The 26,338-nt window shown below is 41.3% G+C and overlaps 1 protein-coding gene across 1 annotated transcript; it reads right to left on the reverse strand.

Moving 5' to 3' along the window:
* Positions 1–1,820: 1,820 nt before the first annotated feature.
* LOC145454254 (hemocyanin 2-like) lies at positions 1,821–25,740 on the reverse strand. Its single transcript, XM_080332254.1, has 21 exons — positions 25,371–25,740; positions 25,172–25,306; positions 24,976–25,095; positions 22,340–22,499; positions 21,615–21,700; positions 21,447–21,551; positions 19,985–20,008; positions 19,890–19,925; positions 17,301–17,383; positions 17,116–17,236; positions 16,521–16,679; positions 16,315–16,428; positions 15,866–15,989; positions 14,704–14,887; positions 9,700–9,865; positions 9,465–9,624; positions 4,027–4,217; positions 3,783–3,958; positions 3,380–3,533; positions 2,960–3,081; positions 1,821–2,046 (listed from the first exon to the last, which is right to left on the reverse strand). The coding sequence occupies exons 1-21, from the start codon at positions 25,438–25,440 to the stop codon at positions 1,873–1,875; spliced, it is 2,664 nt and encodes an 887-aa protein (XP_080188380.1). The 5' UTR covers positions 25,441–25,740; the 3' UTR covers positions 1,821–1,872.
* Between the last annotated feature and the right edge of the window lie 598 nt (positions 25,741–26,338).

The raw sequence follows: 26,338 nt of genomic DNA on the forward strand, positions 1-26,338 counted from the left end.
CTCCAACATCTACAAAGTATCTGTATTTATATGCATTTATGAAATTCACGACAGGGTCTCAGGCAATGTTCCCTCTAAGCTGCGCACGTGCGCAAATCTAGACTGCGCACAAAAAATCCGAAGTGATGACTTTTTTTTTAATCGTTGCGCACTCTTGTCCAAGGCACCGCGCAGGCGCTCAGACTCGAGAAAAATGAGAGGGAACATTGTCAGAAGTAAATAGTGCTGTCGCTGAAGTCTGAAACCGAGGTAGGCCTACAAGTGCGGCCCGAAAAGGCAAATATTGCGCTCCGCGAAGCAATGAGAATTTGCAATCGTGTGCGACTCACGAAAGAGATTTTTCTTTTACTATGGTATCGTACGCGTGAGCGATACTGATATCATATCAATAGCGCAATCCTTTGTGGGAATGGCGGAATAACATGGTTTAACAAAGTTATAAATAACAATGGGCTAGCTCGAAGTTAACTGCGAGAAACTAACGAATAGTCTTCTCCGCGTGGCATGAATATTGCGTAAGATTTACTGTACAATTACATGCCGCGAATTTTCGAAGTCATCACATCCATCAGGCGAATCTGATCACGTATGGTGATATAGGATAATATGCAGAATATGCAAGTACAAGCACCAATATTGTTGAAAAAAATCCATCCCTTTGCAAACGTTGATCGGGAAATGCAGCAACTGCACTGTAGGGCGTTGCATTTGATCAGCTTCTCAGCAGCACAAATTTGTGATTTTATTCGATTCGTTTGAACGGGTATCTTCTGTCGATAAGGTCATACGCTGATTTTGTTCTTGCTTCAATCAGACTTGAATATTCGTATCATTATATCTGACTGTATGTCTTAATAGTAATGAGTGCATTGCCGGTATTAAGACGTAACATCAGTGTTTTAACGCGATAGGCCTACATCGATCGCCTGTATTGATTTCAAGTGCGTTCTCGTGCGTGTATGTCTGTCTTCTAGTAATCCATAGTATGTCACCATATCGTCGCAGTGGAATCAAAATGACTTATGTCCAGATTTCAATATCTTTTGGCATATAGCAGATAGGAGGTCACGAAATAGCATGATGTAAGGAAGTCATTATACCAACGGGTACGCCCGAAGATGTTTAATTATATTTAGGGGTCCTACCTTTACCAACACATCTCACTCGATCAGCTTTACCTGTAAATGTGATTACGTAAGCAGAGACAGGATTAAAATTGATAGCAGTATATGCAATTCCCGATGATATTTACCGATTTGATCATGAATTATAGAAATTTTTCGCGCTTCGCGCGTTTAACCGGAACGCCCACTAAACGAAGACCGGACATAGATGATTAGTAGCGGTGAAAAGCGTGTAGCCTGAGGGGGTCGGTTCGGTTTATCACCCTATGGGGGGGGGGCTGGTTGCGCACTGTTGTCCAAGGGCCTGCGCAGTGAGTTGGCGTATTCGCGCAGACCCGTGAAAAATTAAAGGGAACATTGGTCTCAGGGGAGACTTGTGCTTTCCATACCGGCAAATTTGGAATATGAAGATTTTAACAACACAATATTTGTTTCTATGTGAAGTAATTGTTGAAGTCTTATCTGACCATTCCCCAAATTGTAATCCTGCATCGCTGCACCATTGCACAAAATCATTCATATAGCTTTCTCTCCAGCCTAGACAACCTATCAAGGGTCTACATGCTATGTCTTGGAAACAGTATGAAAGACACTCGAGCAAGGTCAGTAGCCTATAGTTGTTTTCACATTTTCTATACCACTGACTACTCGAGATACGATGCAGATATATTACAATTTGGTAGAGATAATCGTGTGTATTTGAGTATTTTGCGTTTGCACAAACAGTAAGAAGTCGATATAAGGGTCATCATTGCCGAGAAATGATTATCATTTTCAATCCTTTCTTGCATTCTGCCACGCTTTTATCAACAAGATAGTAGGTCCCACTTGGCAGCAAACAGGCTTCACCATTCTCCGTTCCGCATCGGAATGGTCGTCCCCCCGAAGATTTACAGGCATTCCAATCGCGTTTCCTGGCAACCTAAATCGCGAGAAGACACTCTTATTGCTGCCGTAAAGTAAGCTCCATTCAAGCTGAGAAGGTGCGTGTACGAAGTTCACTGCGTCGACATGGAAATAATTGCCGTGGCGAGATAGCACAGTGGTATAATCAACAGCTGCAACACCAATGCGTTGCGGATTCGAGTTCGGCCGAATGTTGGATGTTTATCTAGGCTCGTCCTCGTCGTGCCATACGCGTAAGCGGTGTCTTTAAAAAAGTCTACAAGTGGGCCGTGCTACAAGTCGGTATATACGGTGTCAAAATGCAGAAAATCGGGCTGGTTTAAATTACCTTTGCAGTCGACAGACACCATGAATAACACAAAACAAAACCTGTAAGTAATTTTCGACATTGTGTTGGATTATGGTGCTGTTACTCGAGTCATTACCATCTTATCCTGGCTGCGCTCTGCTTGTGCATAACTAGGAACTAGTTTGGGAACACCAATTGTATGATACGGCTACATTGGTTCCATACGATTTATTAGCTTCAATATAATCCGTTCAGGATAGCTCACATCGCATAGCTACATCGGGGATCACCAATTCCAACCTAGAGGTGGGCCGTGCTGTAAGTCGGCAGTTACGGGAAAAAATAAAAAATATCGGCGTGGTGTAAATGACCATTCGACAAACACCATGAATACCACAAAAAAAAACATACAATTCCAGTCCGCAGCCCTAATGTCTCGCATCAAAGCGTCAACAGACACGTCGATAGTGTATTGGCGTTGTGTTTGATTTCATAGTCAGGAAAGCATGATTTCCACCAAAAAAACTAATTCGATAATAGCGTCTCCATTTCCTCGTATGCTTGTAATGAAGGTAAAGCCATCCCATGGGTGCCCCCGAGTCTGGGTTATTTATGATTGTATTCAGACCCCACATCTTACCTGCACAATTTGATATCTCCTGCTGCCGTGAAAATAAATCCAATGCGTGCCGCTGTGGATGTTGACGGACCAATTCGGTACTCGTTTTCCGCTTGCCCATACAAACTTGTATACGTCAACCGCTGTGAGTAATTGAGTACGAGTGATCAAAATGAACAATGCGAACGCATTAAAAATTAAACACAGTCAAGAAGATAGATTTAACCCGAACTGTGTTCTTCCACGATTTGCTAAATCAAAAAGGGAGTAGGGCCGCGTGGGAGCCTGCGCATGTAATGATGAAATATCGCTTTGTAATAATATAACGACATAATATTTGCATTGATTCATCGACAGTTCCACAAATATGTTATCAGAAAATGTTGTTAGAATTCATACCCGCTATACCGAAATCGTTTTACAAATTGATTGTTATCTTACGTTGGTTCCTGACGTGATAGATTGTGATCGGATCAACTTGTGCTCTAATCATCGGCGAATTGGCTTCTGGACACCTCTGTCTGCACCTTGTATTGTACGTGTAGCAAGCTTTTACGACAAAGTCATCCTCCAAGCCAACACTATTGGGAGCCAGCTACAAACACAGCACACATTGAAAGCTTATTTGACAATTGCTGTAACACGCTTTCGAGTCGGAGTCGTGCAAACACGTACTGACCGGAGTCGGAGTTTGTTAAAATTCTCTCTGATTCGTCGTACCGAGGCCTGTAGCAATGTGAATTATACAACAGAACAAATCTACGTAAGTAGTCACATATTCCTATCCCTACAAATCCTCTTGGGTTCATCTCATTCAGTTGATATTATTTAATCGGGCACTTACGACAGAAACTGGAATCAACTCCGGTATGGTGAGACGGAACTTGTTCGCTGTTCCCATTCTGAGAACGCTTCCCATCAAGTTGAATTCTAACATTTGCGAACATCGAGTATTTATTCCCTCCGCAGTTAAATAATAATTGACTTGTACATTTCTTTCCAAATCCGAAAAGTAATGACCTTCAAAATGCAATGATACATGTCGAAAGTGGATGAAATCAAATGTTATTACTCTGTCTATAGCCTACCTATAAAAAGTCTCTCATCCCCGCCAGTGCGAACAGATAGCGAGTTTCTCTTTGGTGATCCATTGTTGTCCAAGTACTCGTACTTCACCCCTGTAAGCTCTTGATAAAAATAGGCATCTCTCATGGTATTTGTGGCCTGGACCAGTCGGAATGGACTTAAAGACTTGTCGGCAAATGGCTGAAATCTCCTCCTGATATAGAAATTGACAGGATGAAAATCAGTACATGAACCAGGCATCTATACGTACTGTGACTTTTAACTCATAGTTAGAGCCTGGCCGATACATGGTTTTCGAGCAGGGAAAGAAAAATAAACGGGAACTAGCACATTCTAGCTAGAAAGTGTTTTGTAAAGGCACACGCGCACACTATGTTCAACGAATAGTCTAGAAACACGAAACCTGTTCGTCATCATGCACATGCTTGTTGAAACTTGCTCGCAAGTCACAGCTGTCAGCGGAGAGGAAGAGCAAAAGTCTCCCAACGCACTTTTTTAACACTGTTTGATACGACTTTACCGTGCTAGTCAAGTCCCATAAACTATACAGCCTGTATATCATTGTACATAAGCAAACCACTGATTACGCTAATCAAGTAAACTTCATACTAACCTAACCAGATGACATTGGTTCTGCTGGAGCAAATCCGGTATCTGCAGTAGGCTACGCAGTAACTCTCGTAGCATCGGTAGTATAGAAACAGAAATTCACTACATGTAGGTGAGGGGAGTCACGTTACACGACAATGTAAAAGCTTGGTGGATTAAGCCTTACTAAACGCTGCATTTGGTAAGCGTAAACTTTGTTCTCGTATTAGTAAGGGCATTTTATGAAATATTTCACAAATCTGTGAACTATATTGTTACCAAACAATTTCTGCACCAATATGTCTGTCAAGGTCTCTTATAACATGTGTTAAAATGTTGAAGTTCAACTCTTGTGGGAAACCCAGAAAAAAAAGCTGTTAAATTTGACAAATTTGAAAAAATTAAATAAAATAAAAAAATTGAAAAAATTATTTTTATCGGCTATAAGTAACTAAGGATGGGTTTAATAATGGTTTTTCATGTTTCTCAATTCATTGTTAAAATTTACATTTTACTGCAGACTGTTTTGTGGAAATATATGTAAAAGTAATGGCACTGATGGCATAGTTATCTAGTCATAAGTACACCGTTCAGTAATTCGATACCGAACGATTCAACAAATTCTGTATACTGTAATACTGGGTAACACACACATATATTGGCTTAAAACCAGTTCAGAAATTCCTTAAATACAGTTATAAGCCATGCAGCAAGGTCCAAAACGGTATTTTCTGTATCATTCGATTCTATAAGATGGACGCAATTGTACCAAAGTAAAAAGCGGCTATGAATCCAGCACGGCCTTGTGTGAGTTCATTGTCAATTGTTACTGAATGGTTCGACGCTGTTTCACCATAATTTCTGATCCTTGGCATATGGATCATCTATCCAGGAAACACACTATGAGCAGTGATTTGGGTTAATAAAGCCAGCGATCCTGAGTTTCAACATTCCAACTGGAATGGCTGGATGAAGAGAATCAATGGTAATGATGCAAAACAGCGCGCACAGATCGAGTTCATTCCAGTTATTGAAGGAGACCCTGATGACCTCAAAACCTTCTTCGCCAGTCTTAAAGAGTGCACACAGCGCGTTGGGGTAGCTATAGTGACCGTCGATCTTCCGATTCGACTGAAGGCTATAGTATATATATAATGAAGCAGACAAATTTACCAGTCATTCCAAGGTTGAGTAGTTTTCACCTATTAAAATCTTATCTTGGACCAATTGGTGACAACATGGAATATCGTGGGCTACTAGATGTGATCCAGTTGATCTATGCTGGAAGCACAGCAACCATCCACATCATGGATGTAGGATGTTTTGACAAGACAATCCCTCCTCACCTCCTCGTCGATGCAGCTATCTATCAACATACCATGGAAATTGCCTTAACTGAGGATAAGCGTGGTGACATGAAGTCCTTCATGGAAAAGGTGACTGGTGGGGAAATGGGATCCAGACCAGCATTGCGAGTATTTGAGCGAAGGTTTGAAGAAACGTTCAATCGATTCGCAAGAAGAGGAAGAACACCTGCACTCTGGGTGGAGTACCACCACATGGTAGATATGCCCAATGTCTTTATCAGAACCGAGTGACTCGCAGACCGCAATGAGAATCTGTCCTGCATTGTTACCAAGATGCCTCACACCTGCAGGCCATCATCAGCGGTTCTCAAACTTTTTTCGGCACGCCCCTTGATAAAAAATCCCCCCCTCTTATCGTTATATCGAAAAGTATTAAAAAGAGCAACCAATGTTTGCAACCCCAATGCATTGTTTGGTGACACGGGAGGTATTATGGCTTCTCAAGTATGTAGTTGCAGTGCAATGATAACATGTAGCACATAGATATTTTAGCGATTTTGGTGCCTAACCCCTTCTATTACCCCGCTTGATCTTAGCTCGAACGGACCTGACCACAACCTAAATCAAAAACCAATGGCAGCTACATGCATTTACCAGTTACACTTCATTCAGGGACATCTTCTGATTAGTGCAAGATTCGGTATCACTCAAAATCTAGCATCAGTGTGTGGATGGTACGGCGGAATTATGACATTTCAAATCGAAAGGCCTAATAAGGATTATTTCCATTGTTGAAAATGGAGGTTTCAGCACAAATTAAACTCATTCCGAGTTCAAGAAAATCATTTCTCTAAAGCGGCTTCGCGCCTCCCCTCAGATGCTTCCACGACCCGCCACCTCCAGTTTCAGAACCACTGCATTAGAACGTCTGCCGCCCACAGGAACCACGTTGGTGAGCCCGCAGAGGAAGAATGAGCAACAGCTTTTCTGGCCCAGATGTTGGGTGCCCACTCTCGGTCATCTGTCAGATGTCAACCGGCGAATTGAGGAGGACGTCAGTAGACATGTACCCGTTGACAGAGAGCTTACCAAGACACAGATGAAGCGAGATGCAGGGGCCATTGAACTTGTCCTAAAATGGTTTGAAGAAATGAAGCCATTCGTCAACGATGGATAAAAGGGGTTGCTCATGCATTTCTCAACTGGATTCACAAGTATACGGTTGATGACGTAGTCGAAATACTAAGGTAGCAGCTGAATTTAGGATGGCCATTGGCCATGCAGATCAACCTGGATGAGAAGTCAGTGACGCCGACCATGGTTGCCATGCCAAAGGTGAAAGCAGGGTTTTAATGACTCGAGTCACGATTTTATATGACTCGACTTGTCTCGAGTCATTTTCTAAAAATACGGATCTGTGTATTGACTCGACTTCTCGAGTCATTGCGCATGACTCGAACCAAGTCATATGACTCGAGACGCAGACGGCCAAGACCAACATTTTATGATAATTTCGAAGAATAGTAAAGTGACCAAACTATTGGGATTTCGTCTAATAGTACTTGTACTTGAAAATGCGACCAGAAACTGTTGAAAGTGAGGAAAACTAATATATTAGAAATGCGAACCATTCGATATCACCAAACAGAGTTATAAAAAAGGGGATTTAACATGGCTTTAACTGGAAACTGAGCAGTATCAACACAATGACTTGGACTCGGACTCGAGCCATAATACCATGACTCGGACTCAACCCTCTGCTCGCTGACTAGAACTCGGACTTGACTCGGTGGTGAATTGAAAATGAATTGACTTGACTCGAGTCAAAACTATAAAATTGAGATTGACTTGTGACTCGGAGCCTTATGAGTTGGTTACAACCCTGGGTAAAAGCTCTGTCATCACAAAGAAAATGTCCCAAGGTTTACGAGTAAAACATTGACATGGACTCATTGAAGTTGTTCAACCGACTGATCATTTTCACCCAGCGGGATATGGACGTTGCGACAAGCTTACAGTATAAGTTCACTCCTTTCCCGCTGTCCCTGTTCAGCAACAAAAATCAAAAGATGAACAAGGCTACCAAGGCAAAATGTTCGAATACAACCTTGTAGGCCTCTGAACCATGCTGGACCCTCATAATTGATGGTGGATGGCTTCTGTACATGGTGAAGTGGGATAAACGTCAGACATGACAGGGAGTTGCCAACAATTACCCAAGCTACGTGCAGTATCTGGGCCGTTGCTTTCAGAATGTCATTGTGGTCTTTGATGGTTACAGCAGTTCACCAAAACATACAACATGTTCTCAAGGAAGACAGCGACAGGAATGATAAAACCATAGACACTACCTCTAACAGAGGGTGCAGCTTCATAACGTTCACTCCGCGAGTACCTGCAGACCCGGGATTTGATTCTTTTACAGAACTTGTCTCCGAACCCCAGCGATTACGGATGGACAATAGGCGTGCATAGATATGAGCCTGATGAGCTATTGCAGTTCAGAAGCTATAGTTGTCATAAAGATTGCAACAACCGAATATGCAGCTGCAAGAAGAATGAGGTCACGTGCATTTCAGTCTGTGGAGTATGTAAAGACCCTATAATGCAATAATTGCATTTACGATGATGTTGAGTCCGAAGAAGGCATAGGCAATGCCTGTTGAAATGTCTGAAATTGTGCATGTGCAATAGGCTACCTCTTCAGTGAACATAGTTATGCGAAATAAAGGCGATTTTGTGCATGAATATAAAAGTGGGTGTGGCGTTTTTCACAAAGCAGAGCCCGTAGTGAATTATAAGTGTTAACAATTAATTGAGAATCATGGAATACCATTATTAAACACGTCCTAAGTTACTTATGGACGATAAAGATTTTTTAAATTTATTTATTTATTTATTTTTTAATTCGTCAAATTCACAAAGCAGAGTCTGTAGTGAATTATAAGTGTTAACAAACAATTAATTGAGAATCATGCAAAACCATTATTAAACACGTCCTAAGTTACTTATGGGCGATAAAGATTTTTTAAATTTATTTATTTTTTAATTCGTCAAATTCACAAAGCAGAGTCTGTAGTGAATTATAAGTGTTAACAATCAATTGAGAATCACGGAAAACCATTATTAAACACGTCCTAAGTTACTTATGGGCGATAAAGATTTTTAATTTTTTTTTAATTTTTTTTTAATTCGTCAAATTTAACAGCATTTTTGGGGGTTTCCCACAAGAGTTGAACTTAAACATTTTAACACATGTTATTACACACCTTAACAAACGTATTGGTGAAGAAATTGTTTGGTAACGATATAGTTCACAGATTTTCATAAGTTTCCCTTACTATATGTCACATAACTGAAGTTGAAACTGTCGCAGTGCCAGAAAAATGAAGTTGCCCACGTATCCCCTAATATTCTCTCGCATACCCCAGTTTAAAACTACGAATATAAACGACATAGACTATTAGAATGTCGTTTTCCATTTCGTGATCATCTGTTACTTGTGTAGATGCGCTTGACATTTATGTACGTATTATAATAGGTACCCGAAATCGCCTGCCTCTTCGAATACTTCAAGAGCTGTTTGGGGGGTCCAAGTGGTTGATCTAGCCTTAGCCATTTCATGCTGTGCCACCGCCCACAAGCGATCGGTTTGACTGTGATGAAGCATAAAAAGTGGATCAAACCCGGCGTAATCCAGATTCGCTGGTATAAAATACGAATAAATCTTTTATTGATCAGTAAAATTAACGATTCTGTCACGTACCGAAATACACCTACCCAAAGAAATGGTACACCGAGACGAAGGGAATCCGTTGCCACACATTGAAATGTGGGGTCCGCCGTGAAGAGATTCGAGAGACTCTGCGAACTCGTGCATAACGTGCGCTTTCTTCTTTCTAGAGGCAACTCTATTCCATGTTTCTCGGGAAAATCGGAGTGCGAACTGTCAATTCACAATAAATAAATTTCTTTAATTCATGATTGAATCGGTCATTATGATCGGCAATTGCCTATATATCGCTATCAATTTTTATCCTGTCTCTGCTCTAGTATAATCAGATTTACCGGTAGAGCTGAGTGAGGTGTGTTGGAAAAGTACGTAGGCCCCCCACCCACTTTGGAACGCCCACCCACTTTGGGAACCGCTGCACTAAACTAAAAGACATAGGCCTGCACGATTTCAAATTGGTGTTTCTTTACTGGCAAATTATGTTCCCCGCGGGATGGCATTTGTCTTGTGGGGCACAGATCGCTAGGACAGGGACATTCGGAACCAGCCATTTAGGCCGTATGGACAATTAAACACTAATGTATCTCTATCAGTGCGAAAAACGTTATGAAAAAGTTTGATCAATTTCCGAAAAAATTTTCTATGATTTATACTAATTCACAAAATAATTTGGGCCCCCTTCGAGCTCGCCTCCTATTTGGAGCCACAATCTCGGCCAATTCTCTGATGGATCCCGATTGGAGCGGTTATTAATCGAAGCCGTTGTTTCATCCGGCCAAGGGCTTCAGGAAATTGACTAGCCGTTGGTGCAAAACTTTTGGCGTGGAATATTTTCAGTGTCCAATCTCATCAGTGATTGACAGCTGACCCCATTCATACCAAGCATTCGCACCAGTTGGCGTATACCGTAGTGCAGTGGTTCTCAACCTTTTAGACCTCGCGGCACCCTTTGGAAATGAAAAATAGTTCGCGGCACACCATCACAATGGTTCTGAACGTTTTTGGTTTACGGCACCCGCAAACTACCATAATACTTATTAGCACCCCAGTATAGTAACGCCGATCAATGTGACCACCTCTGCAGTCCATCCAAAATGTTTCTGTACTTCCTTTTTTAAATAAACTTCTCCATTTTAATAATTCTAGAAGTGAACTTTTGTACGTAAAGCCTCCCTCATGTACAGGCCGTGTTATTTTTGGCATTTCAGGAGCCAGATGCCAAAACTGCCAAAAATAAAAATTTGAAAATGCCAAAAATAAGCAATTTTTGGCATATGCCAAAAATAACACGGCCTGCCAAATAGTGTATTTCGTTCATGGTGTTGTGTTAGCAGGACCTCGTTACAAGCGAGAAGAGCGTTTGTGAAAGGCAGGTTTCTTACTCTTGGTCCAGCCCACCCATTAGGGGTGAAAGCATGGTGTTCTAAATGGTGTGGGCACAGCGAGATTGAACGGCTGACTGCATTTGGTTTACGTCATACTTTCCATTTGTTCAAAGGCAATTTTACAACCATTTTTGACCGGCTTGTCGAGCACTAAATTTGATAAAACGGGTATCAATGAGAAGCTGCCGCAGTACTGATTATTAAAATCTGAATTATATTCTGCTCATGGAACTGGAACCCCCAAAATCAACCACAATTTTTGTATTGTGATCGAGCTGAACATTGTGACGCAACAAACTGTCTGGCTATTTCTGAGCTGCATAGTCTCGTTTTGCCAGACAGTCTTGTTGCGTCAATGTTCTTAAACAAGCTAACTTTCCCAGGACTCTTCCATGCGAGTTGGTAATATTAAAGCCACCTGAAGTGACAAAAGTTCTCCGAAAATATATTGGTAGACTGAAGGAGAAATGATAGTCGGGCTACTAAATAAAATGTGTTAAGAGACAACACAGGAAACTCCTGAAAAAGGAACGGGAAGAAAATTCTTTCCGCGATGAGATCGATGGCACTGGCGAAGTGATCTCTTTTCATGATGCATGGAAGCTGGTTCGGCCCTCCAAAGATTTTGAAGCTCTGAAAACCTTTTGTGGATGACTGGCAACATTCTTTCCCTCAACGGCTACTGTTGAAGCCGATATTTCCCAGATTCGCTGGGCGAGAAAAGAATTTAGGAGAAACTTAGCTGACCTGAGTTTGGAAGCACTGTTATAGTGCAAATGATTTAAGTGTATTCAACAGCTGTAACAATCAGCTGGTGAGCGTGTTAGTTAGGCTTTTCTTTCTTTTTTTTACTTATTGGCACCGATTCCGATGGATACTGCACATTTTGTGGTTTCGTTTGATATTATTAACCTATGAAATCGTTAGGTTTTTTCTTTTTCTTATTGTTTGTTGGCACTGATTATACGTGGATGCTGCACATTTTGTGGTGTCTTTTGACAAACTAGCCCAAATAAAGCGTTTTTGTGACTATTCCGAGGCTGAAACTATCTATTTAGAGGACGATGCCAAAACTGCCAAAAATAAAAATCGAAAAATGCCAAAAATAAGTTATTTTTGGCAGTTTTGGCATATGCCAAAAATAACACGGCCTGCTCATGTAGCTTACTAAGCTGTGATAGAAAGTCGCCGTGCTCCTCGGGGCAGAATATCGTTCCTTCGTGATTACAACAAACATGGCGTCTTCAGACGGAAGTAAAAGTGGTGATTTCGATATACGACTTCACAGAAACTTCGGCCTACCCTTACATACGATTTCATAAGATTTGTTTGACAATAAATCTGCCGACTGCCGCATTGGGTCGATGGGTCAAGCACGAATGCCGCTAACGAATACGGAGGCGTAGGCTATACCAGGCTATACAATGCATTTTCACACAGATCGCGTATCACGCGTCAGGATAGCCATACACTTCAATAGTTCTACTGGCAGCCACCAGCAGTTCAATTGTACTTCCAACAAACCAAGATTATAACATCAGCGGCGAAGAGGTTAGTTAACTGATATAATTTGATCAACCTTACTTCTCAATTATCATATTCGTCGACAGTAACACAACGTTGTGCTACAAGCCTACATTTTAACGGAAGTGCCGGTACGATTCCTAACAATCACAATGCGGACTGCCATGTTTGAAATTCAAATTTGTAAACGCGAACGTCAATTCCGAAGGAGTTCATTTCTCGCTGGTGATTGGGGAGACAGTGAGGATTAGAAAACTGCATTGTCATACAGGCGTCGCCGTGTCTGCTCTTCTCTGCGTGCGATCAATCAACGTATTGTGCAAAACTGAATTCAGCCTTGATCAGACACGCGGTCTGACCGGTGAAGCGAATTCGAGGGGCATATTGATTGCCGGCGTAATATCAATTTTGATTTGACAACTAAACAAACTTCACATCAAGCTAGAATTAGATTATTGATCGTAAGCTATAGACTAGAATTATTTTGCGCATAATTCCAAAATTATGAAGAAATCGCTCGCGGTACACTTGCGAGACGTAAATGGCACACTCGTTGAGAACCACTGCCGTAGTATTATGCAGCAATACATATAAAACGACGGCATAGCGTTCACACATCCGCGCACCACGTATATGCCGTTGATCCCGGTGTCGCGAATTCCGGCGGACATAACTTAACGAGTATTAATAAATTTTCGATTTTTTTGTTATTCGGTAATGAGCAGGCCTGTTTATTTTTGGATATTGGGTTTTATTTTTGGAGATTCTCCAAAAATAAGATTTGAAAACATCCAAAAATAAGAATTTTTGGATGATGTTTTATCAAGTTTATCAGTAAAATAAACAAGCCAGAGCGATGGAAACAATCAGGAAACTAATTAAAACACACAAAAAAAGCATGTGTGTGAGGGAGGGGGTCACCGAAACGCTAGAACTACTTCCACCCAACATTTCTGCTGACCTTCCCTTCCCGCCCCCTCCGTCTTTGTACTTCTGTAAGTTTCACAGTGCGGCACGATGAGAAGACGGGCAGGCAGCTTGAGTGAGGCAAAGGTAACGGCGACGGCCACCTCTGTCACTATCACTTAGTCCACACGGGACGGGACCGATTGGCTAGCTCAGACGGCAGCAGAACTTGATCGAGGAGATGGAAAGTGCGTTCCCCAAGTCTATTGACGCCCATTGGTTGTCAATGAAGGAGATGACCTCTTGGTTGACTGAACACCATAACTCCTTGATGCTATGGACGAACAATGTCCGGCATGTGTCTTTTGCTGCAGTGGTGGATCCAACTGATCGTTCTCGATCGCATGATCACAAAGCTGAGCACCACCGTCACGACGCTTCAGGGTCTTGGCATTCTGATCGTGGAGCAGCAGGAGCTCCAGCGTCTGGTCGAACGTCTTCGAGCTCTGTGTCCAGTTCAGGACTGGGACAACGACGTACGCCACAAGGAAAGTTTTCTCGTCAGTGGGTGTTGTCTGTCAAGTTCAATGAGGCACGCGCAATTTCGTGGAGGATCAGAGGTTTCAAGTGCATTACTGACGAGAGCTTGTCAGGAGTAAAGGTTTAGAAGATTGAGGAGTTTGGAGAGTTAGCTGTCCATCCGTTTTTGGACCCCTAGGCTCGATGTTACCCACAATTGCGACGGTCGAGGTCGATATCTCGAAAATCAAGCGGAAGAAGAGTCTCTACCAGGCGTCTCTCACTGATTTTTCTTTAGAGGGCATTCTCCAGGCCAAAGACTCAATTTGTGACGAATGTATTTGAGTGTTATATCAAGATCACTGATGATGTCGATGTGTTAGAGGACTTGAATACATGATAATAACATACTTTCGGTGGAGTTTTCCAGTAGTAATAGGGCTATTAACACGTTAATTTTTTATTTTTGGAGAATCTCCAAAAATAAAATTTGAAAACATCCAAAACTAAGCTATTTTTGTTAATTTTGGAGAAATCCAAAAATAAACAGGCCTGGTAATGAGTGACTATATACTAACTGTGTTCGTGGGCAGCAAAAATCGACTAGCGGGTCCGATGTGACCCCGTACCAGAGTTTGGCTACCCTGATAGATCTTTCTAGACTGTATCAGTGCAAATAAATATGCGTTTATTGATGATAGACAAATGTATAAATACCTGGAAAACTTCAGTGTCTCGTTGTATTGTTTGCATACCTCCACGGAGGTCAATCCTAACTGTCATATTCGCAAACGGATTTTCTCCACCGTAGATCTTTTTGTCAGTAGTCCACCTTGGCGGTGAGGGGTTACTACGCAGCCAGTTCCAATACGGAATACCCAATGTTTTGTCCTTGAGATATCTAAAGATAGTTGAATGCTGGGAATATTGACTTTTATTATAAGTCAGTGGGAACTGGGCACCCCAGGGATTCACTGAGTCAGTCTCAGCGGTTCCGCTGGAGGTCAAGAGACAAACTCATCTCAGACATATTATTTTTGATGATGCGCCCGTCTGGCCATCATTGACTGCAGGCAAATACGCGTGTTCAGTCTGTTGTTGTGGAACGTCGTGTGCGGTAGCTTACGTTGGAAGGTTGGGGTCCGAAATCGAACCCACATCCTTTTGAAATGTCAATTCTATCTCCAATATTAGTTAGCTTATTTGCAATTAAGCAATAGGAATCACGCTGTGACGTTTCGACCGAACGATACGATGACACTTTCAAATGCGTACTGTCCCATTCCTTAGAATTACCATATGTCCTCCTCCTTTTTCAGAAAATTGAAAATGTCCTCCGGGGAATCTAAGTGTCCTCCTTTTTGGAAATTCGTCCTCCTTGACAGCTTTGAAAGTCATGGTAATAGACAGGCAAAACTAAAAAACGCCATTAATGACTCGAAATCTACAATGCGGATGTTCGACGGATCTTTCGGGGATAGGATTGGTCAGCCGTTTTCTAGTCCGGTAATCGGACTTTTACTTTGTAAAAAGTGTCCGGATTCCAAAATATGGTAATCCTATATACTGCTATTGAACTCGTGTCTGCAAAGGAAGAGCAGAAGACAAACTGCTTTGCAATAAATATTCTTTGATTATGTGTTCGTTGTGTGTGAAAATTATATTATATTAGTTTTGTTATTTTAGGATTCTGTTGTCATTGGATTGGCACACAGTCCATTTCGTGCACCAGTAATCTGAAGTAATGTATTAGATGAGTAGTTAAATGTGTAATGCGAAGGAGTTTTGTTTTCGTAACTCAACGAAAATTTGGCACTCCCAGCCAGATTAGCGTAAGGGCTCCCCTGGTGATTTAAGGTTTTACGTATATGCTTCATACCTGCTCAAACCTTGTTCGAAGTTAAGTGTGATGCTCCTGTGCCAGGCGAGAAATTGAAGCTTTGCGCCGTGTAGGCAACACGATTGTCTGTCAGCACATTGGAAAGGCCATCCGTGGGCGGAAGCTGTCGAGGCAGATGATGGATTGTTAGCAACCTTTATAGTATATCAATAGCCAGTAGCCAGGCGTGATTAAGGTCCTTGATACGTTTTCCGATATTAGAAATATATTTAGTTATCTTGATTATGCTCGTCAATCAAATCGAATTTCTTATGATTTGCGCCTTATTCCTATCTCAAAATTGCAGTAGGACGGTGAGCTTGAAATACAATTTTCCATGATTTCAAAAACTATTTCAATTTATTCCTTGTTGCTAGATAACAATTGTATTGCAAGTATTAGAAATCGATTGTAGCAAAGTAAATGCAATATGCATTCAATTGAAGCACCTGCGTTGTGGAATCCAGTTGCGGACATGTCGCTTTTGTATTTCTTCATGGCCTGAACGAGATCTTTCACTTGATTTTTGTTCAATGTTTCAGCGTCCCTTCGATATCTGTACGCTGGAAGAGTATGGCGACAATGGGCGATACAGTCCAATTATACTTTGATAGAGGAGGACATGGTACAATTATTTCCTCCTATGTTAACTCACGACATCTTTTTCCTCTGTAACACGACTTTTTTGAGGTACCGTCTCCTTGACAACCTTTCTGACCTGGCAATCCGTGCTGACATATTCTTGTGCGCGTTTGCAGGCCGCCCCAGCAGGTCGCTTTACACGAAGTCCAACAAGACCATGGTCCCCATTTTGCTGCGAGTTTAGGAATAGATTTAAACTACTATGGTAGGTCGAGGACAGTGAAGGATAGACCGCGTCCTCCCTCTTACGCTTTTACATGTGATAGTGCTATTTTGTACATTTGAAACAGATTGTGTTGTAACATTGAGTGTAATTATGTCATAACAGAGAATGCCCAATGTATTTTCAAAAGTCTGGGATATGGAATCCCGAAGTGATCAATTTCAAGTTTAATCATGCTGGCTCTATCAGTAATCCCAGAATCACTGGGAGAAATTTTGTTAGCAATGGTAGGCTATGGCGTGACGTTACAGATTTAATAAAATATAATTACCGACGAACTCACATTGGCAAATTTTACGAGGGGGAGGGAAAAATTATATAATGCCACGTTGCTAGATTGCGTGATGCGCACTAAGTCGTGAGTTCCTTTGCATCACCATTATACCTTCTTGTTCCGAGTATTTCTTCAGTACGCTTATTGAACTGGAGCCGTCTTTGCTTACACAATACCACGACAGTCGAACGTCAATTTTCTTGTCTCCATCGGTATCAAACCGCTGATGCGTCTGATGAAAGATTTCGATACACAATAACAGCCTCCGTGATGGGCTGGTAGATAAATCAACTAACGTCCGCGTCAGCTTTAACATTCTTAGCGCACGATCGGTAATTTTGTAGCACAATCGGTTTGTTGTAAGTATTTGCGACGTATCCTGTTAACAAATTAATTCTTTGTAAATAAGCAATCGCGAGACATGGCGGTGCGATGTGCTTTCCTCTCAAGTAGCTATTTCCAATGGAAAAGCCGGGGGCGTTGCTAAACGCGTCGTTTGAAATGTATATTAGCCACTCATTCAGAATTAGTGGAAAAGTTCTAACGCGTTTGATCGAGTAATTTACTTTGAAAATTGAAAATTTAGGACCCGTCATTAATATTTATACATCTGCATGTGGGCACCGTTGTTATCAATTACTTAGTTGGTGCCAGAGATGGTCAGTAACGGAGTACTTCTACTTTTTGGAAGAACTCGAGTAGTTTTGCTCTACTTCTGGTACTTACTAAAGTAGATCTGATTTTCTCTACTACTACTTTGTAATATTTTCTGATCTACTTACTTACTTTTCGCTATTTTTAGTTTGTCAAGTAGAAGTAGTTTAATTCTCCAATACAAAAGATAGCCTGAGGAATTTCGGGGCTGTTTTCACGAAGTACCAACATTTAATATTGATAAAAGTCAAGTAAAGCTCAGAAATTTTGTTGCGCTTCGCGCACAGTAATTATGAAATGACAAATATATTTTCACGAAAGTATCAGTGAATGTAATTTAGGTACCGGATTGCTTGGTTCCGCTCACACCGCATTGTCGCCCATATCAAATATTTCATCTCAGTAAATATGGCCCACCATAACGTTTGGAACTACCGTTTCGCAATCTAGCAATTACCTATCATTTCGTAATCTAGCAGCCCATGACGTGTCCTGCTAATCTGGAAAATCCGGCTTTTTTTTAAGGTTACACCGGTTAGAGCAGATCACCTTTGAAGCTTTATGGACCAAAGACATGAAATATATTTTCCGCTTTTTAGAAGTGGTATTTGTATTTCACTTTCAATTACGAGTGCCATACTTTGAGTTCTAATTACTTTCAGTTCTTTTGTCTGCAGAACATACATGTTGAAGTACAAAACAAGCGTTGTAATGCCTCTATTTTCCGAAAATGAAGCTACACCAAATGTAATTTTTACGATCCACAATATTTGTTGTTAACGTATACCAAATTACCAATCGAGCAAAGTGTTGAAACCGTATCCGATACAACTTCTCCGTATTGCTCTTCGCCTAAACTTGAGGCCTTATAATATGGAGTAAGGCTATGGGGTAAGCCCCCATGCCATGATATTCTCTAAAACGGAGTCTTCTAGTAAACAAAGGCTTAGTATCGCATTTTCATATCAATACTATAATTTGCATTCCATGATGCGAAAGAATGGTTATTCTGTCGAAAATTGATACATACTTACTTGAGTAGATTTAAAGTCAGTCAAATCTACTTCTACTTCAAGTAGTTTTAGGTGGCTCATGGAATAAGTACTTCTACTCGTACTTGAGTATAGTTTTCTTTCGCTACTTCTACTTCTGCTTGAGTAGCTTTCTTGACTACTTTGACCACCTCTGGTTGTGACCTCGCGTTTGGTATATAGTCAAAAGAATTCGGAATGGCTTAAATGTACCATTCCTAAAGAACTTCTTCCGTGCGACGCTCACGACTCCGACGTGGCATTTCTTCCCTGTGTGCAATCTGTGCATAGTTTTTCCGTGGGTGGCATTTGTATGCGGGACTCAGATTGCCAGAACAATAACATTAGGCACCAGTGATTTAGGCACCTATGGACAAGGGAAAATTCGACATATGTATATCGGTTTCGGCCAACAGGAAGCGGTCCATTTCGGCCACGGTTTCCTCGCCGCCGAGCCGAGCTTTATGGTAGCACATTTCGCACTGTGCGCAGAGTCGCATGCTGGCTGAAACGTCATTGTCATTGTCTTGGTGTGTCGTGACGCGGTAATGGCCAACGCCTAAATGCCTATATCTATAAATATTATTGATTTTTTTCTTGAGAGAGGGAAGACAATAAATCGCGGGAAGTAAATTGCACGGCACACTTACAGGCTTTTATAAGACATCCCTTACTTTTACACGGATGATACCGCGAGGAGGAGCCTAAATAAACCTCCAACACTTAGGAAGGAATTCTGGAGTCGACCTGGGTCGGACTCAAGCCCGCAACCCATTGGTGTTGAAGCTATGGATTATACCACTATGCTATCTCGCCCATGATCTTAGCAGTCGTGTTGCATCAGTGGAACGTATACCATTAAGCTACTCCACCCACAATGGCTGATGTGTAACATCATCCCTGGTCAAGGCATTGGCTTCCGATAGACGTATCCAAGGGAAAACAATATCACGATTGTCATAGTATGACTGCACGTCGCAAAACACCACACATTTGTCCAAGTTCTTTAAGATTTTCGTGACCAGTCTTCAATGATATGGTATAGTTTTTTGAGTACAGAGTATAATGTCATTGTTTGAATTTGACGCTTCAAGGACTACGACGCACCCACATTTGAATTGCTAGCGAAGTAAAAGTACGAAGGGTAAATGGGAGATTTAAATATCGAGAGAGAAAGGGGGCCCGGATACGCAGACTTACCTTGGCGAAGCAACAAATCCAATTTTGGTTTCCCACCTAAATGTGCGTTGGCATACTAGATGAAGCATATTTGCAGAAGTATTTTAACTACTTACACAATTCCGGAACGCTGCTTCTGCCTGAAATAACAGAAATACCGTTTGTAACGTTGATGAAATATAACATATGTTTTCAGTCGTATGAGGGAAAGAGCTCAGGTATAAAAACTTTATATCATGCATGTCATATAATGCTGTTTTGCGAAAGTTTAGTATTGTCCTATTTCCTCTAAAATAGCTTGCTGTTGCATTTCTTGTGTCTCTAAATACGACCTATCTCAGCCATCTCCGAACGTAATATTTGATGTATGTATTAGCCATATTCAACTCCAGCGTTACTCCTTCCAATTAGTGCAGTTCAAGCCTCGTTCATTGTCATAGTTACATTACGGATTACATGGTCTGTCACTACAATCGTCACGGCATACGTTGCTTTGTTGCTTGTATTTTGAATCTGGATCACAAATAGGTGTTTAGAAGTACAGAACTTCATTATTGCCGAAAACAATATATTCATATTGCCAAATTTATTCCACTCGAAACTTTTCATCTGACTCCCACCAGGAGCGAACATCAGTATTAAGCCGTAGTGCGGAGCGGATCGACAAATTCTCTGGTCTGGTTCCGATCCGAGTTGTCAATTCTCCGGTCCGGCTCCGATCCGGCTTCGGCCGTATCGGGAAAAAGTACTGATCCGACTCCAATCCGGCTCCGGCCGGAATTTCTGCCCAACACGGTACGGTGGTTCCGTGAATTTATAAATATGGCTCGTTTATGTTCGCACTGGCTTGGTCGTTACTTACGAGTGGTTGGTTGGTTGGTAGTTATTTAGTTACAAACGTCATGCTTATCCATAAAGATTGTAGCCTTATCAAAAAGTGCTGATCCGTCTCCGATCCGGTCCGGCCAAAATTGAAAAAATCCGGTCGGATATCCAATCCGGCTCCGGTCCATGCTCCGCACTAATAAGCCGTTAATCAAATTCGTTGTGACGTAGTCTGGATCACGCATCGCATACAACGTATACTTCGGCTTCGTACACACGGTAATTAAATGAAAACTATCATTCAAAAGTAGTGTTCCTTTTCTAAATTGCAAGGAAATGTTTTCGGTACGTTCAGTGTCGGACCCTGGCCGTATTTGACTAAGTCGACTCTGGTGGAATGTTTTAGTCAGAATTTTGTAGCCTAAAAGCATCCACGCGCTTTAGATCACAGCAACCACCGTTACGTAGGCAGGCTGGAAACCACGAGGAAGAAATCTCAGTTAACGGCGTGCCACGACATTTCAAATATGTTCAAACATAGCATTTAATTGTTTTGCCTACGTGACACCTACGGTATCGATTTAACCGCGCCCTGAAAATATAGTTGACCATGTGACGTATAGGGATCGTAAATTTCCATAACTAGGTATGCTTGAAAAAATGTGGATTAAAGGCCTCCGAGCGGGATTTGGATAATATAGGCCAATACATCACATTTCTATCACAGCGCTAATAAGCATATTCATCTCTTACTATAACATTGCTCTTTACATGGTCCCAGAACGAATGGCGCGTCGCATGTGCAGTAAAATGCTCCTTCAGTGTTCGTACATTTGGCCCCGCGACCTTTACAAGGTTCTGTCAAAATAAGAAATTGCCGTGTTTCATGAAATCTCCGCAATACGAGTGAACCCGATCTACTTTTTTTGCATTCGTTGAGGTCGACGCAATATCCGCACTTGTTCATACCGAAGCCCTTTTCACACTTGCACTTTGGGTCAGGTCGCCTGGAATTTATTTGAATTTGGTGTAATATTCCATACCGTCATCACCATGACGGCCTGGACTAATATAGGCTACTCCAAACTTTTCTTTAGGTAAGTAAGCTACTCGAGGTAATTTCAAAGCAGAAGCTCGTATGACACACTAATTGTTATCATGTATTAAAATGATCGAGGCATACACGCTTGCAAATCCTCCCCCTCTACATTATAAGCAGTGATGGGACGATATTGGATTCTTGTATATATATCCGATGATCATATCAAAACCTAAGTTTTGTGAGGGGAGATACGTTTTTCTCGCGCGGTTTGCAGTTCCCCATGTGGTTCGGAGGTATCATCTCTGCTGAAGCTTGGATATAGTATACATTACACAATACTTGGATTGGGATAAAACCAAACACTTTGTAGAAGTTAGCGATAGCACCACTCGTGAGACTTTGGTCGAGATTAACATGGTAAATAATTACAGCGTTATACATGCTCGATTTGCTCATGCTGTGTAATGCCTCACACTTATTAACGTAAGTGCGAGGAAATAAATCTTATTCCTCTCATAAAAGCAGCAAAAATTTGGGGCTCTTCACGGAATACATTATACACGTCACGCGTTATCTCAAGTTGTAAAATGAAGTTGAGACTAACCGCTTTGGGTTAGCCCGCGAACGTTGAACGGACTTAGGATCCTGAATTGTGACGAAGTCTTCAGCGAATTTTAGCAGGAATGGCACTTTTTTCTTTGGGTTGTTGTATTGGTAGCAACGTGAAGGTATATCGCACATATCCGTGATCTTATTGGCATCCACTGTAAATTCAATGTTTACAAAATCTTGGTTAGGGTTACATATTGAGTGAAACACCAGTCACACAATATGCCAGTAGCTTATAGCATCAGAAAACTGCGTCTAAATAGTGACCATGCACTGTCAATTTCATTAAAACAGGCATGAAAGTCGAAAGATCGCATGCAGATATAAATCAGACTGTGTTGTGTCGGTAATGTCATCCCTTATGTGCCACTTGCATATTTATGGACACCCGTTTAGTTCAGTCGTAAGAAACAATCGTAAGAAACGCCAGTCATTCATAACGGTCTCTATTAAAATGACGCAGGCTATATAAGTATCAAAATCGTATATGTATGCATAGTCGAATGCAAAAGCTCTCTGTATAACTCTGGGACACAGAACTTCTGAATATTCAAGGTTACATTCTATAGAAGCGGTTCATTATATTTTACCTTCAATTAGAAAGTAATTCTCGCAAAAACTTGGCCAAGAATTTAATTCAGGGGTGGCCAACCTTTTCAGCCAAAGGGCTACGTTCGATTGACGAACTATTGCGCGGGCCACTAGCCGCGCGCGAAAATTTTTCGAAGTTCATAGGTCAATAATATTGTCACTTGACTATATTGCGGGCCTGCTGTATATCGCTGGGCTAGGGACAGGTCGCATATGTTTAACGACACTTTGTCTCGTAATCGCGAATATAGTTAGACTCAATCTGATACATTAGGCGTTCTTTCATTTTCACAAAGGGGTAACAATATTTAAAGCAAGAAATCGAGTGACAACATGTTGTGCGAAGCGTGTAGAAAGTTTTTAGTTTTGATAAATCTTTCGCAAATTATTCTGCTTTATTGTAGTGTACGAAGATCTACCAAAATGTGACTGGCTCATGGATCTGTCAATGCGTCGGAACTGATATTTTAGTCATCACATCTCAAGTGTTGCGGCCAGACTAATAAAATTTTGGTTGGTCTTGCAAGTTCACAATCTGTGCAATCCATGTTTGATAATATTACTAATTTCGGAAATTACCTCGCAGGCCACTCAAAATCTTCTTGCGGGCCACGGGTTGACCGGCCCTGATTTAATTGCTCTTGCTTTACCTCTTCAGACGAAACGCCACAGGCCTGTTTTGCGAACCACAAACTCGACTACAGGACATAATCTGACAGATCCTACGGCCATCTTTAATTACTTCATTGAATATTTTTGTAATGCAGTGCCTAATATCGCCTCGTCAATTACGAAACCTGCGTCGGACAGGCCTGAGATTAAATCGGTGTCCCAATCTATTATATACTCGAGCCTGCAAATTCCACGAAGTGAAAATTGTCATCTATGAACTTAAATCCAAAATGGCAGTTGCTTTTGATTTGATTCCAGCCTGTTTTTTTAAAACTGATTAACCTACACACGTGCCTTTTCATTGCGTTATCTTCGTTCTTCCCCCAGATGTCTATTATTTCTCCTCAACAATTTGTCTTCCATGAAAAGCATCAAATCTCACATGCCCTGTTAACAGTGGCTGAAAGATACTATATGATATTTTGAAGAAACGAAGTGCGGGGCGTAGAATTTTTGTTGAGCTAAAAAAAGCGTTTGACTTCGTCGATCACAGCATTCTGCACTCGAAATTGGCGTGCTATTGGTTCCGGGGTCCTCAACTAGAGCTCATGAAAAGCTACCTGTCTGGACGACAACAAATCATTTCGATATACAACACCTTGTCCTCCCCCGCCGTGTTTTTACCTGTGATGTCCCGCAAAGCTCAGTTCTTGGGCCGGTCACACTGCTCGCTGACGATACTCACCCTACCTCACCCACCAACTTAAATGCTTTCAATTTCAGAATAGCTTTCCTGTAGCTCTCCCTCATCTGACGCTTTATAAGGACATGGAACTTTTGTTACATGAGGGCCAGGTGTAGTGAAGCAACGGACCGCAGGTAGCATACCCAAGGGCCGCTGCTCTATTCATCATAGTCTTCTGCAGTTACCTATCGCAATTTGTGTAGGAAAGGTCACTACTATTCCATCGTAACGAATACGAAAACATCATCATCCAGCATAGACCTACCCATGATAAGTTGTGTTGATTATGTCTATAGAGTGACTAAATTGCAAAAATAAGTCAAAATTCTGTCAAAATTGTAGCGTTAGCTCAAGAAATTGTCACAATTGTTGACTCCCAGAGCAAGTTGGTTGAGACCTTCCCAGCGGCAGATTTTTTTTAGGCCAGGCTACGTCGTAAGGACAGACAGGCCCAACCAGAAAAGAAGACAAGTAGTACAATTCTAACAGTATTTGCGAAAGCGCCTAATTTATGAGGGCTAATTTTTTTCAAAAGGAAGTTTGTTAAAAACAAAAAATGTCAAAATTTTCATTTTTAGTGCAAAATCTTCCGTTATTTTAGGTCAAATAATCGCCCTAATTATGACATTAGAAAGTTTGAGCATTCGTTGACGCTACATACAGTCTAATAGTCAACTACTCACAGCATGTCGTTCCAGTGTAATCCAAAACGTAGCCGCACCTACAGAGGCATTTGTAGCTACCCTTTGTGTTGACGCATATTGAGTTTTGTCCGCAAACGTTCATCTTGCACTCGTTGACGTCTGCGTGCGAAATTTGCGATAACGCACCATGCATGGCAATCATAAGATCTATCTTTCAAGGGTACTTATCACTAACCCACGCAGAGATTAGTTTTCCCTTTTCGAATCTGGGTATAGCCAGCTTCACAAGAGCAGTAATGTGTATTTCGGCCAGTGCTCCAGCACTTCCCATTTTGCTTGGCGCATCCGCCGAAATTCTTTCTGCAAGGATCTAAATATTTGTAGACATTAAGAAAAGTATCTGTAATATACATGCCCATTACCTAAGATCTTACCTGCCCACGTTGCTGCACACAAAGTTAGTGATAGAAAGACTGACGCAATTAATCTATGGTAAGCTATCATGTTTAATACCGCTCATGCAGATATGGTTGCCGTAAATTGAAACTGAAATACACGATTGCGGTCACATAGTACATCAAGATGCATTATTTTAAATTTAAATGGTTCATGCATCTCTTGCTTTTTATAACACGGACTTAACATATGTTGTTATGAACAGAAGGTCTTTCGCTACCTAGGCCGACAAAATTGCTGAAAGTTTGTTTCTAACATCGAATATATACGCGTCAGTTCAGATGTGCCAGCGTTCATGATTGATACCGGGCCTTCTGAACTCATAATGCTTAAAACGCGAAGTCCTTCACTCGTGGCCATTTAACTAGATCTAACTCACAAACGAGAATACCCCATATCCACAGAAAGAGATATGCAAACCAAATAGGAATCACAGAGTTGGAATAAAATCTAACGTTCCTAAGTAACGGTATAATAATTTGTGCGATCTAGGAAGCAGACCTCAAATCCAGAGACCGTTGGTTGCAATAGGGCGAGACACTTCCTTGCTTTTAGTACAGTGACAATTCCAATTTGAATGTGGGAGATGAAATATCTCTAGATTTTGTTCAGTCCACCATTTTTTCTCCTGCGAACTACGATTTATTTGCACGAATTATCGCGTAATTTGCATAAATAATCGCTCAATTTTCATAAATAGACCCGCCATAAATAGACCTGCTTCTCGTCGCAAGCGAGATCTTGTTTCTATTCCTGTCGAATTATTTAAGTAGGCCACCGTAATGACTTTCCAAGGTGTTTTAACATTGAATGTAAAGATTTTCCGCAGTTTATCAAATTATAAGCATGTGATACACTAATCTTCATAGGTATGCCGAACTGCTTGTATCTATATAGACTCGCAATTGCACTTTGACCCAAAATTCTGATCCTAAACCTGGCATCT

This window comes from Botryllus schlosseri, chromosome 13, assembly GCF_051294905.1.
Source record: "Botryllus schlosseri isolate E-star chromosome 13, Bs_hap1, whole genome shotgun sequence".
NCBI classification, from domain to species: Eukaryota; Metazoa; Chordata; class Ascidiacea; order Stolidobranchia; family Styelidae; genus Botryllus; species Botryllus schlosseri.